The sequence below is a fragment of the Rhinopithecus bieti genome, unplaced genomic scaffold (genome assembly GCF_001698545.2).
Source record: "Rhinopithecus bieti isolate Rb0 unplaced genomic scaffold, ASM169854v2 scaffold_9899, whole genome shotgun sequence".
Taxonomy (NCBI): Eukaryota; Metazoa; Chordata; class Mammalia; order Primates; family Cercopithecidae; genus Rhinopithecus; species Rhinopithecus bieti.
The window spans coordinates 1818317-1831857 of NW_016806979.1; the positions used below are offsets into that span (position 1 = coordinate 1818317).

At 61.1% G+C, this 13541-nt stretch overlaps 1 protein-coding gene across 6 annotated transcripts in view; it reads left to right on the plus strand.

The window, feature by feature from the left end:
• CEP131 (centrosomal protein 131) overlaps nt 1-13541 on the plus strand; it is a 36624-nt gene that overhangs the window by 17031 nt on the left and 6052 nt on the right. For 3 of the 6 annotated variants that reach the window (XM_017879285.1, XM_017879286.1, XM_017879287.1), the window contains exons 4-16: nt 1345-1459; nt 1713-1840; nt 6006-6119; nt 7220-7378; nt 8828-8945; nt 9426-9554; nt 9728-9896; nt 10301-10395; nt 10985-11167; nt 11395-11571; nt 12165-12290; nt 12394-12519; nt 13263-13379. In XM_017879285.1, the coding sequence (XP_017734774.1) occupies nt 1345-1459; nt 1713-1840; nt 6006-6119; nt 7220-7378; nt 8828-8945; nt 9426-9554; nt 9728-9896; nt 10301-10395; nt 10985-11167; nt 11395-11571; nt 12165-12290; nt 12394-12519; nt 13263-13379 (1756 nt within the window). The remainder of the gene's footprint in view (nt 1-1344; nt 1460-1712; nt 1841-6005; nt 6120-7219; nt 7379-8827; nt 8946-9425; nt 9555-9727; nt 9897-10300; nt 10396-10984; nt 11168-11394; nt 11572-12164; nt 12291-12393; nt 12520-13262; nt 13380-13541) is intronic. The other 3 variants (XM_017879288.1, XM_017879289.1, XM_017879290.1) reach the window with 2 other exon arrangements.

Here is a 13541-nt window from a genome sequence, read left to right on the forward strand (position 1 = left end):
TGTGTGGTGTGCGGCGTGTTACGTGGTGTATGTAGTGTATGTGTGTGGTGTGTGTGTGGTGTGTGTGGTGTGTATGGTGTGTGGTGTGTATGTGTGTGGTGTGTGGTGTGTATGGTGTGTGGTGTGTATGTGTGTGGTGTGTGGTGTGCAGCGTGTTACGTGGTGTATGTAGTGTATGTGTGTGGTGTGTGTGGTGTGTGTGGTGTGTGTGTGGTGTGTGTGGTGTGTATGGTGTGTGGTGTGTATGTGTGTGGTGTGTGGTGTGTATGATGTGTGGTGTGTTTGTGTGGTGTGTGGTGTGTGGTGTGTTACGTGGTGTATGTAGTGTATGTGTGTGGTGTGTGTGTGGTATGTGGTGTGTGTGGTGTGTATGGTGTGTGTATGTGTGTGGTGTGTGGTGTGTATGATGTGTGGTGTGTTTGTGTGTGTGTGGTGTGCGGCGTGTTACGTGGTGTATGTAGTGTATGTGTGTGGTGTGTGGTGTGGTGTGTGTGGTGTGTGGTGTGTGTTATGTGGTGTGTGTGGTGTGTATGGTGTATGTGTGTGGTGTGTGTGTAGTGTGTGGTGTGTGTGGTGTGTATGGTGTGTGTATGTGTGTGGTGTGTTGTGTGTGTGGTGTGTATGGTGTGTGGTGTGTTTGTGTGGTGTGCGGCGTGTTACGTGGTGTGTGTAGTGTATGTGTGTGGTGTGTGGTGTGGTGTGTGGTGTGTCACCACCCTCAGCCAGGCCACGGTTTTGATCCCAACTGATGAGCTGTGTTTGGTGCAGCTGTGGCCTCCCATGGGGCAGTGGGGATTGGCCACCCGCCCATGCCTTGCAGCTGTGCTCCCCTTCTGCTCTGAGCAGCAGCGTGTGTGGCTCCTTGTTCACAGGGAAGAGGGTGACAGCAGAGGCAGCCACGGTATTTAAGGCCCTCGGCGGGCAGCTGGGTGCGCAGGCTCACACGTGCAATCCCAGCACTCTGGGTGGCCGATGTGAGAGGATCTCTTGAGCCCAGGAGTTCGAGACCAGCCTGCGCAACATAGCCAAAACCCTGTCTCTACTAACATTTAAAAAAAAAAAAAGAAAGAAAGAAAAAAGAAAAAAAAAAAAAAGTCCCTTGTCTCCAGAAGCTGTGATCAGTGTGACTGATGAAGCTCCCAGGGGCTTCTGACAGAAACGCCCAGCTCCACTGAGGAACCCTGGCCAGGCACGGTGTTCAGATCGGGGCTTTGGGCCTGGAAACAGAGTTGCTGCTAGTCCCTCGGCCCCTCTGTCCTTGCGGGACCTGCCTGGTCTGTGTGCCTAGCATCGGCTTCCTGGCTGGTGACTCTTTCCTTGTGTGCCGCCTTCTCTCTGACGCAGGCCAGCGGAGCCCACGGACTTCCTGACGCTCTTCGAGGGCAGTCCCAGTGGGAAAAAGAGGCCGGCCAGCCTGAGCACAGCCCCCAGCGAGAAGGGAGCCACCTGGAACGTCCTGGTAAGGTGGTGCGTGTGGCCACGCGTCCTGGTCTCTGCGATGGGATTATGGCCTGGTTCCTAATTTGTTCTCACTGCTTTTGCAAAAGGGCACTGCAGGGAGGCTGTTGAGCTTACATCTCACATGGCAGACCCTGGGATATCTACCTGCCTGTGTGGGAAGTCAGGGGCTCCTCCTGTTTGTGGGAGAGGCAAGGAAGGGACGGGGTGTCTGGGTGTGTGCGGGCGGTGTCATGGGCTGAGCTGTCTGACAGGATGACCAGCCCCGGGGCTTCACCTTGCCACCCAATGCCCGGAGTTCCAGTGCCCTTGACTCACCGGCGGGCCCGCGGAGGAAAGAATGCACCGTGGCCCTGGCCCCCAACTTCACTGCTAACAACAGGTACGACCTGTGCAGGTGCCCACGACGTGCACCAATGGGAGGCTCCTGGAGTGGAGACTGTATGTCTTTGTCTTGTTTATGGCTGGTTCCGAGTGCTTTGGAATGAATGAATGAATGAGTGAGTGAGTGAAAGAATGGCTCTGATTCCCAGGGGCACAGGCAGGAGGCTGCCAGGTGGCATCTTGCACATAAGGGGCTCTCGGCCCAGGCTTTGCTCTTACAGCGTTTTAGGCCATGGGGAGGCTCACATGGGGCTGAGAGGGTGGGGCCTGGGGAGGGGCCTTGGCCGAGGAGGCTTGTAGGGGGCCTAGGGAAGCCCCAAAATAAATGGACTCCAGGCAGCTGCCTCTGAGCCTTGAAGGAGAGTGTGGGCTCCTTGGGCTAGGCCTCAGAGGACCCATGAGTGGAAGGGATTGGGGACACATTTTTCCTCTGGCATTTAGTCTTTGCCAAAGGAATAGTCTCAGGGGAGAGACCGTGTGGTTATTCGCCAGGGTTGGCACAGGAAGAATTCTTGCCTTTCTTTTTTCTTTTTTTTTTTGAGACGGAATCTTGCTCTGTCACCGGGCTGGAGTGCAGTGGCGCAATCTCGGCTCACTGCAACTTCTGACTCCCTGGTTCAAGCGATTCTCCATCCTCAGCCTCCCAGTAGCTGAGATTATGGGCACGTGCCACCACGCCCAACTAATTTTTGTATTTTTTTTAGTAGAGACAGGGTTTCACCATGTTCCCTGGGATGGTCTTGATCTCCTGACTTCATGATCCACCCGCCTTGGCCTCCCAAAGTGCTGGGATTACAGGCATCGCACCCAGCCCAATTCTTGCTTTTTAATTTATTTTTAAGTTAGAGACAAGTTCTCATCTGTCACCCTGACTGGCGTCCACGATCATAGCTCACTGCAGCCTCTACCTCCTGGGCTCAAGAGATCCTCCCCGCTCAGCCTTCGGAGTAGCTGGGACCACAGGTGCACACCACCACTCCTAGCTAATTTTTAAATTTGTTGTAGAGATGAAGTCTTGCTGTGTTGCCCAGGCTGGTCTCAAACTTCTGGGCTCAAGCAACCCTCCCTCCTCGGCCTCCCCCAAAGCGCTGGGATTACAGGTGTGAGCCCCCACACCTGGCCCGAAAATTTACCTTAGTATTATCAGAGTTGCATGTGCATACACAACCAAAATGTCAAACAGCACCATAGGCTTAAAATGTGGTGCCCCTCCTTCCCACTCACTGCTGCCTCTCCTACCCCCCCCTCCGCTGCCCCTCCTGCCCCTACCCCGCTGCCCCTCCCACTCACCCCGCTGCCCCTCCCACTCGTGGCTCCTACTCCCCAGGAGCAGCATCTTTTCAAGCTATTTCTTCTGGTGTTTTTGTCTGTTTGTTGTTTTTGAGACGAAGTCTCGCTCTGTCGCCCAAGCTGGAGTGCAGTGGCGTGTGATCTTGGCTCACTGCAACCTCCGCTTCCTGGGTTCCAGCAATTCTCCTACCTCAACCTCCTGGGTAGCTGGGACTACAGGCGTGCGCCACCATGCCCAGCTAATTTTTGTATTTTTAGTAGAGACGGGGTTTCACTATGTTGGCCAGGATGGTCTTGAACTCCTGACCTCATGATCCGCCCCTCTCGGCCTCCCAAAGTGCTGGGATTACAGGCGTGAGCCACCACCCCGGCCATCTAGAGTTTTCTTGAAAACATTTATGAATACATGACATGCTGCTCATTCCTGAGCAGAGCAGCTCAAACTCAGTCCTGGTAGGAATATTCACACCACCCAAATTGGCAAATGAGCCCCGCTCTGAGAACCAGCTGTTGAACGTTTGTGAGTGCGGGCTGGTGCCAGGTGCAGGCCAGGCTGGTGCCGGGTGTGGGCTGGTGCCCAGTGCGGGCCGGTGCAGGTGCGGGCTGGTGCCGGGTGCAGGCCAGGCTGGTGCCGGGTGTGGGCTGGTGCCCAGTGCGGGCCGGTGCAGGTGCGGGCTGGTGCCGGGTGCAGGCCAGGCTGGTGCCGGGTGTGGGCTGGTGCCCAGTGCGGGCCGGTGCAGGTGCGGGCTGGTGCCGGGTGCAGGCCAGGCTGGTGCCGGGTGTGGGCTGGTGCCCAGTGCGGGCCGGTGCAGGTGCGGGCTGGTGCCGGGTGCAGGCCAGGCTGGTGCCGGGTGTGGGCTGGTGCCCAGTGCGGGCCGGTGCAGGTGCGGGCTGGTGCCGGGTGCAGGCCAGGCTGGTGCCGGGTGTGGGCTGGTGCCCAGTGCGGGCCGGTGCAGGTGCGGGCTGGTGCCGGGTGCAGGCCAGGCTGGTGCCGGGTGTGGGCTGGTGCCCAGTGCGGGCCGGTGCAGGTGCGGGCTGGTGCCGGGTGCAGGCCAGGCTGGTGCCGGGTGTGGGCTGGTGCCCAGTGCGGGCCGGTGCAGGTGCGGGCTGGTGCCGGGTGCAGGCCAGGCTGGTGCCGGGTGTGGGCTGGTGCCCAGTGTGGGCCGGTGCAGGTGCGGGCTGGTGCCGGGTGCAGGCCAGGCTGGTGCCGGGTGTGGGGTGGTGCCCAGTGTGGGCCGGTGCAGGTGCGGGCTGGTGCCGGGTGCAGGCCAGGCTGGTGCCGGGTGTGGGCTGGTGCCCAGTGCGGGCCGGTGCAGGTGCGGGCTGGTGCTGGGTGTGGGCTGGTGCCCAGTGCGGGCCGGTGCAGGTGCGGGCTGGTGCCGGGTGCAGGCCAGGCTGGTGCCGGGTGCAGGCTGGTGCCAAGCACAGGTTTCGTGCAGTGCTCTACTCTCTGCTTGCCCTCATTCCCATCACGTTCTGTTGGTTTGGTTTTGGGCCTCTGACATGTTGGTCTTTGCCCAGATGTCTTGGTGGTTCTTGTTAAAAGGGAGGTCCTAGGAGTGAGCTGGAAGCCTGTCGCCTGGTGGCTTCACCTCGGGGCACTTGCGCAGAGAGCAGGGCATTGTCGGGTATCCCCACCTACTAGTGTCTGTGGGACCCTTGTCGCAGGCTGAGTCTCTCCAGAGACAAACCCCCAGCCCGCCCCAGGGTTCGAGTCCTGGCTGCCCAGTTGCACTGCTGGGGAGGGGTGGCAGCATCTGTCCTGGGTGAATCTCCCACTTCTGCCCCACCCGCAGGGCCAGTTGGGGAGGGCAGGGTGGATGCTAGTGACACAAGTGAGGAAGGGGCTTTGCCAAGCAGCCAAATTGTCCCCTTTGCCTCAGAGCCTGTCCATGCCTGTGGGAGAACCGTGTGCCTCCCTGGGGGTATGGGACCTGCCAGCTGCTCGCCCGCCCTCCCCACAATGCCTGGACCCTCCCTTGCGTGCCAGTTGCTCTCTGCTGGCCCTTCTTTTTCTAATCCTCCGGGTCTGCAGATGCCCCTTTCCTGCAGTCTCCCCATCCCACCTGTCAGCCTCGGTATTGGTCCTGTCCCCGCTCCTTCCTGTGGGTCTGTGGGGGGGTAGAGGCAGAGCGTGGCTTCCATCCTGTGGGGCTGTGGAGGGCAGAGGCGGAGCGTGGCTTCCGTCCCGTGGGTCTGTGGAGGGGCAGAGGCGGAGCGTGGCTTCCGTCCCGTGGGTCTGTGGAGGGCAGAGGCGGAGCGCGGCTTCCGTCCCGTGGGTCTGTGGAGGGCAGAGGCGGAGCGCGGCTTCCGTCCCGTGGGTCTGTGGAGGGCAGAGGCGGAGCGCGGCTTCCGTCCCGTGGGTCTGTGGAGGGCAGAGGCGGAGCGCGGCTTCCGTCCCGTGGGTCTGTGGAGGGGCAGAGGCGGAGCGTGGCTTCCGTCCTGTGGGTCTGTGGAGGGCAGAGGCGGAGCGTGGCTTCCGTCCTGTGGGTCTGTGGAGGGCAGAGGTGGAGCGTGGCTTCCGTCCATTGTGTGGGATGGGGCTCGCTTCTGTGAGTCTGCTCCGGAAGCTGATTGTGAGCTGCTGGCCTCAGCGGCTCCCCCTGTCTAGGGTACATCTGGCGTTCACACCTTGATTCTATCCCCTGCCCCGTGGGAGCCCCTAGGTTGAGCTTTCCTATCCTGGGAGGGACCCCATCATCAGGGCGCAGGCTGTGGAAGGGGCCTGGGGACACTGGACGACGCTGCTGCCAGAACGTGGCAAGCACTGAAGGCCTCTGTCCCCGCCCAGCCCGTGTTGCGAGTGTGGCTCTGAGATCTCAGGCGTCCCCTCTGGAGGCCTGACCATTCCTGTCTCTCTTCCGGCCTGGCAGGAGCAACAAGGGAGCCATGGGCAACTGCGTCACCACCATGGTGCACAACCGCTACACCCCCTCGGAGAGGGCACCCCCGCTCAAGAGCTCCAACCAGACTGCCCCCTCCCTCAAGTAAGGTCTTCCGGGGAGGCCGCGGGGCTGCGGGGTCCGACCTCAGCCAGGGCACGCAGTCAGTGCACACGGGGTCCGACCTCAGCCAGGGCATGCAGTCAGTGCACACGGGGTCTGACCTCAGCCAGGGCACACGGTCAGTGCACACGGGGTCCGACCTCGGCCAGGGCACATGGTCAGTGCACATAAAACCGCGTGGAGCAGCCGCGAACCGGGCCCCCATCCGAGTCCACCACCCTCTGCTGTCCTTGGGTCGGCAGCTTCCCACAGACAGAAAACAACCCAGATGTGGCGGCACAGGGAGGTCCGGGGCTCACCCTGGGGTGGGGCCCCCAGGAGGAAACCAGGGCTTGTCCAGAGCCCAGAAGGCGTCACAGCAGTGGTGGGCTGAGCGGAGCAGAGGAGCCCCCAAGTCCACCACCTCACGGTCTTGCTGGGATTGGGGATGGCCTTGGGGTCTCTCAAGTGTCCCTCAGGCTCTGGACTCCTGTGACTTTTGGGAACTTTCTCAATGGAATTTTTTTTTTTTTTTTTGAGACGGAGTTTCGTTCTTGTTGCCCAGGCTGGAATGCAATGGCATGATCTTGGCTGACTGCAAATTCTGCCTCCCAGGTTCAAGTGATTCTCCTGCCTCAGCCTCCCGAGTAGCTGGGAGTACAGGTGCCCGCCACCATACCCGGCTAATTTTTTTGTATTTTTAGTAGAGACAGGTTTTCACCATGTTGGCCAGGCTGGTCTCGAACTTCTGACCTCAGGTAATCTGCCTGCCTTGGCCTCCCAGAGTGCTGGGATTACAGGTGTGGGCCACCACACCCAGCCTCCCAATGTAACTTTAGTGAGAACTTTTTAAATGCAAAGAGCTCATTATCCTGGGTACCAGTGAGTGGGACCTTGTCAGGGCACAGGTGGTCCAGAGGCCAGGATGTGGCATGGGAGAGCTGGCCTCACACCTGCCGCTGTCCCCCTCTGCCCTGGCGGCCGGCCTGCCAGCACCCCTTCCAGGCTCAGTCCTGGGACTGCTGGGAGCAGGCACCTGCGGCCTGTGGGCAGAGCCGTTCCCCCGGGTGGTGAGACGAGGCTCTTTGCTTCTTTCCTGTCAGCAACATCATCAAGGCAGCCACCTGCGAGGGCAGCGAGAGCAGTGGCTTCGGGAAGCCACCAAAGAATGTCTCTAGTGCCAGCCACTCGGCCCAGAACAACGCTGGGGGCACCACGGGCCTGCCCAGGCGGAAGGAGGTGACAGAGGAGGAGGCTGAGAGGTGACCGTTCTTGGGGCGGTGGGGAGCCTGAGGCCAGAACACAGGGGTGGGCAGGCGTCAGGGTCTTGGGGGCTCACACCTCCGAGGATAGAAATTTGCATTCAATGGTTGCTTTAAAATATTGAGACTGAGCAGACCCCATGTGGCATGATTTTGTTTACATAAAACACCAAGCAAAGGCAGGTTTATCAGAGGAAGTAGAAGGCAGGTGTAGGGGTGGCAGAGAGGGCTCCTCCAGGGGCAGTGGAACATTCCAGAACTGCACTGTGCTGATGGTCACACAACTCTAGATTTGCTAAAAATCATTGACTTGTACACTGAAAATGGGTAGATTTTGTAGTATGAAAATTGTACCTCAGTAAAACTGTTACTTAAAACAACATTAAAGGCAAAGAAGATACAGAACTGAAAAAAGCCAACAACACCCAAAGCTCAAGGGGCTGTGGGCGGAGCCTCCTGTGACGTTGACTGTTGGGGGCTGCGTCCCTGCCACTTGCCCCTGGGGAGCTGGAGGGGATGTGGGCAGAGCCTCCTGTGACCATGACGGTCATTCCTGGTCAGGAGAGTCGCGGGGGTACCTCCCTGCCTGGACTTTCGGAGCCTCCCCCTGGCGAAGCCGTCACCCACCCTGCCGCCCAGTTAGGGCTAGGGAGACCAGGCCTATAGACGCAGTGGGTGGCATGAGGGAAGGGGGACCAGAAGCCCGTGGCTCCTCAAAGCCCCCTACTTCTGCCTGGGGCAGACCGCCCCCGAGCTAGGGCTCACACGTTCTGGGTTCTCTGTTAATGCCTTTGCTGAGAGAATCCACACATGGTCCCGAGAGCCAAGGTGAAGGATTTTTTTTTTTTGTTTAATCAGTTTTATTCAGTATCATTTGTATATAATAAAAGGTGCCCATTGTAAGTGTGCAGTTCCATGAGCTTCCACCAGGGTGTATAGTGCTGTCTGTGGACACAGTGGACCAAGATAAGGAAACGGCCCAGCACCTCCAGGCTTCCCTCGAGCTCCTTCCTGGCCCTGATGCCAGCAGCCACCAGTCTGTTCCCTCATAGCCCTGCCTGTTCCGACCACCCTCTGTGGAGCCACGGCCTGTGGCCTGCACTGGCCTGAGTCCCGGGCCTGTTGCCTGTGAGCAGGGTCCTGCCATCCAGTGTTCACACCGTAGTCAGGTCATGGGCATCTGAACCATTCCCACTTCCTGGCGGTTGTAAATAAGGCCACACAGGCCTGCGTGGATAGACGTTTCCTCTCCCCTGGACACCTTACCAGGAGGAAGGTTTTGGGTTTTAGCGGAGCTGGTCCAGGCGGGCTGGTCCTGCCATGTGAAAAGGGCTACTTGTGTGCAGCCGCCGGCTTCTCTCTTCCCCAGCTGGACCTTTCACCAGCAACCAGCTGGCTCCTGCCAGGGCGCTGGCTTGGTCTGGGCCCTGAGCCCTTCTCTCTGGGCAGGTTTATCCACCAGGTGAACCAGGCCGCTGTCACCATCCAGCGCTGGTACCGCCACCAGGTGCAGCGGCGCCGAGTGGGAGCTGCCCGCCTGGAGCACCTGCTGCAGGCCAAGAGGGAGGTCAGTGTGGGCGCCTCAGTCACTCCATGCTCCCCCAGGGGGTCTGGCCCAGAATCCCAGGGCTCTGAGTTTCTGGGACAGGTGGAATCAAAGCCTAGGATTGCCCGTGGGTCCTGTCTCTGGGTGCAGCATCCTTCTTGACGCTGGGTCCCTGCGGACGGGCAGGGTGGTCCTCACTGGCGGTCGTCAGGGTCTAGGTGTCAGGAAATGCCTGCTGGGTCCGTCCCAGGCTGGAGGGTCTCCGGAGGACACTCCGTGGGCATGAGCTGTCTCCCCTGTGCCGGAACTGTTGGCCACCTGTGACGCAGGGCTCGTCCTCTGTAGAGCAGAGAAATGGCAGGTTCAAGGTCCTAGTGGGGTTTCACCTTCCCTGCTGGCCCTGAGATTCCACGAACTCTAGGGGACTCTGGGGCATTGTGGGGAAGCCTCTGGTCTAGGTCTAGATTCTGTCTTCCCGATGTATACACCATGTGGCACCAGCTTCTTTGGCAGGAGCAGCGTCAGCGGCCAGGCGAGGGGACCCTCCTGGACCTGCACCAGCAGAAAGAGGCAGCCAGAAGGAAGGCCCGGGAAGAGAAGGCACGCCAAGCCAGGCGAGCGGCCATTCAGGTGCCCGGGCTGACTGCGCAGGGACCTCTGAGCAGTACCATGGCCCAGGCCTGACCATGGGGCCAATGCTAGGGCTCCCTGGGCCCCGGGACACTGAGCCTCAGGGCAGCGTGGCTGGGGAGCCTGGGGTCGTTCTCTCCCGGGGGCAGTGCTCAGCGATGCTCCCACTGCAGGAGCTGCAACAGAAACGAGCCCTGAGAGCCCAGAAGGCGATCACAGCTGAGCGTGGGCCGCCTGAGAATCCCAGGGAGACCAGAGTACCAGGGACGCGGCGGCCTGCTCAGGAGCTGTCCCCCACACCAGGCGACACTGCCCACCAGGCCCTCAAGGCCAACAATGCTGGTGAGAGTGGCTCTGTGCCCGTGGAGGTGGGGTGGGCTGCAGCCGGGAAGGAGGTGCAGCCCCTGTGGACCTCCCCTCAGCCTCCCGTGCTGCTGCCCGTGTTGGCAGCCCCAGTCCTCGGAGTTAGGGGCCTTGGCCTCCAGCTGACCTGATGAGGGTGCCGAGACCTTGATAAACAAGTGGTCCTGGACATAGGGGCCCTACAGAGCAGAAGGCCTGGAAGGGTGGGGTGGCACTCATCCTCCACAGCTCCACACCTAAAAGGCCATGGCTCCCTGGCAGCTCCTCTGCTTCTGGGGTCGCCTCCGCCTCCCCCATGCCTGGCTCCTTCCCAGGGGTGCCTCCAGAGTCGCTGCCCGCCCCAGGATGTTCTCTGTGGGATGATGCTGTGTTCTGCTGTGCAGGTACCGGCCTCCCTGCTGCAGGCCCTGGAGACTGCTGCCTGCCCACCTCCAGCTCATCCCCAGAACCACAGCAGCCTCCAGAGGACAGGACGCAGGTCTGGGCACAGCTGTCCTTCCCTCCCTCGTGGTTTTTGGCTTTAAGGGCTGCATCTGTGCCAGGGGTGTCCTGAGCTGAGCTTGTCCCAGCCCCTCCTCTGCTCTAGGGGCCACTTACGCCCGGAGAGGCCACCCAGGAGGGGTCTTCTTGTTCTGATGCACGGTGCTGGCTACCCCGAGGGGAGCCTTTGCTGGGGTGGACCTGTTGGGTTTTTACAGATGTCCTGGGGTGGGGGCCCTGCATCCTCATCTACAGAAGAAGAGCTTCTGGCTCCGAGGGGTGATGTGACAGCCAAGGCTCCCAGGCTGCTCAGTGGTGGGGCCAGGTGGCTGCACAGCCTGTTTTCCTGGAGTGGGGTGCTGGGAGGAGTCCCTGGTGGCTGGAGCTGCTTTGAGCAGCTGCAGAGACTGGGTGGGAAGGTCTGAGCCCTGGCCTCACCTTCCAGAGGCTGAATGTTGGGACTGGGGAGCTCCCGCAGCACCTTCGGGGCTGTGCGTCTTGCTGCATCTGTCTCCCTGCTCTGCGCCTTGCCGCATCTGTCTCCCCGCTCTGCGCCTTGCTGCATCTGTCTCCCTGCTCTTTTGCAGGATGTTCTCGCTCAGGATGCAGCTGGGGACAAGCTGGAGACGGTGGCCCCAAGCAGGGGCAGCGCCAAATCCAGGGGGCCCCTGGAGGAGCTGCTGCACACGCTGCAGCTGCTGGAGAAGGAGCCGGAGCCGCTGCCCCGCCCCAGGGCCCATCACAGGGGCAGATACGCCTGGGCCAGCGAGGTGACCGTGGTGTGCGCCCCGCCCTGCCCAGTCTGTCCACTCGTGCCATCCACACAGAGCATGCGGTGGCTGTAGGGGTTGGGAAAATGGGGGTGCCATGGGCTCTTTCTTGCTTTGGTCACGACCCTCCCTCCCAGAGCCCAGCCTCAGCTGCCACCTCTGTCCCTGGGGACCCCCAGTCCTCAGGCTACCCTGACAGCCCCCGATGCTGGTCTCCTGTCCCACAGGAGGACGATGCCAGCTCTCTGACAGCTGACAACCTGGAGAAATTTGGAAAACTCAGTGCGTTCCCCGAACCCGCTGAGGATGGGACGCTGCTCTCAGAGGCCAAGCTACAAAGCATCATGAGCTTCTTGGACGAGATGGAGAAGTCTGGGCAGGACCAGCCAGACCCCCAGCAGGAGGTCGCCCCTTGCCCACTCCCACCTGGCCCCGGGGGGAGGAGGTCCCTCGCCAGCCCTGACCTGGTCCCCAGCAGGAGGTGGTCCCTCACCATGTACCCACCCAGTTGTGCAGCCCCCACCACGGGACTCTCTCAGGGTGGAGGTGGCAGGGCCCACATTCCCCAAACTGCACCCACCTCCCCGCTGCCCTGAGCCGCCCCCACGAGCCTGTGTGTGTGGACAGTTCAGGCCTCTGGAGCCTTGCTGTCCTCTGGGCCACCCATCGGTTTGTCCTTGGTGAACACCAGCGGCCAGGCTAGATGGAGCAGTGACGTGAACTCATTGTCACAGGGCAGGAAGCTGGGAAGCATAGAACTTTTTAAATGGTTTGTGTTTTATTCCTGAGGCCATGGCCCCCATTTCCTGTACTGAGCAATGAAACGGCCTCTGCCGGGCCGCCTGCCGCCTGCCGCCTGCCCTCCGGCTTCCCACGGGCTCCCGTGTGCAGCAGCCCCTCTGTCCCCGGAGGGCAGGGCTGCAGGGGCATCGAGTCAGGTCCTTGGCTGCCTCCCTGTCCTCTGCCACTGCTGCCTGACGCTCGGCTGTGTCTGCAGGGGTGGGTGCTGGAGGCGGGGCCCGGGCCGCTGGAGCTGGGGTCCGAGGTGAGCACGTCTGTGATGCGGCTGAAGCTGGAGGTGGAGGAGAAGAAGCAGGCCATGCTGCTGCTGCAGAGAGCGCTGGTAACGCTGCGGGCACAGCTAATCCTAGGCCCTCCTAGCCTCCTACCTGCCGAGGCCGGGCCCACTGGTCCCAGCGCCTCCCTCCTCTGCCCACACCCTGCAGGCGCAGCAGCGAGACCTCACGGTCCGGCGGGTCAAGGAGACAGAGAAGGCACTGAGCCGGCAGCTGCAGCGGCAGAGGGAGCACTACGAGGCCACCATCCAGCGGCACTTGGCCTTCATCGACCAGGTGAGCGGCCTGGGGACCGCAGAGGCCCGGACCCAGCTCGTGGCTCATGGAGACTTCCAGAGTCAGGGGCTTCCCTTTGCCGGTGAGCTTCTTCCTGTGTTGGAGGTCACACAGGTATCTGCTGGATGCATTCCAAGCCTTTCCCATGCCGTTCCCAGCCATCCATGCCCTGGAAAGGACACTCCTGTCTTTACCCAGAGCTGCCCCGAGTAAGGGTAGTAGGGGTGTCCCGCCGGCCCCTCGGCTCAGTCGCAGCCCTGGTCGGATCCTATTCTGGAGAGAACTCTAGATCTGGGGTCCGTGAGAATAGGGGCCTCCAAGGGCTGCTTGGTGGTCATCACAGGTGTGTCCTGACCTGGGGTCTGGCCTGGGGCCTGCAGTGAGGCTGGTGTGGTCCTAACACCCTTTGGCAGACAGTGGGCCTCCTCCGGGGCTGGGTGATGGGCACGACAAAGCTACCCTCATCCTAGGAAGACCCTGACATCACTGCAGGGGTGGGCTGGGGCTTCTCTGACATTTTCTGGGTCCCCCAGCTGAGGACAGGACGGCGGATGCAGGCCTGGGCCCGTGTTTGCACACATGCCCTCCCACTGGCCCCAGGGTCCATCCACAAACCTAGGAGGGGCAGCCCCAGGGGAGGGCTGCTCTTAGCCTCCCTCGGAGGCTGGGAGGATCTCCTCCATCAGGGATCCTGCTAGGCTGGGGCCTTGGTGCAGCCACCTCACCTCTGGTCCCCAACACAGCTGATCGAAGACAAGAAGGTCCTGAGTGAAAAGTGCGAGGCTGTGGTGGCCGAGCTGAAGCAGGAGGACCGGCGATGCACTGAGCGTGTGGCCCAGGTGCAGGCGCAGCACGAGCTGGTGAGGCTTTGCTACCCATTGCACAGCGTCCCAGGCCAGGCTCACAGGCCAGGCTCTGCCGGCACAGCTCCCAGAACAGGGTTGGACTCCGAGTTCTCATTCCTGCCTCAGAGTGTCAGGGCCACAGCAGTGGGTGGGGCTGTCTGGGGGAGCACCGTGGCA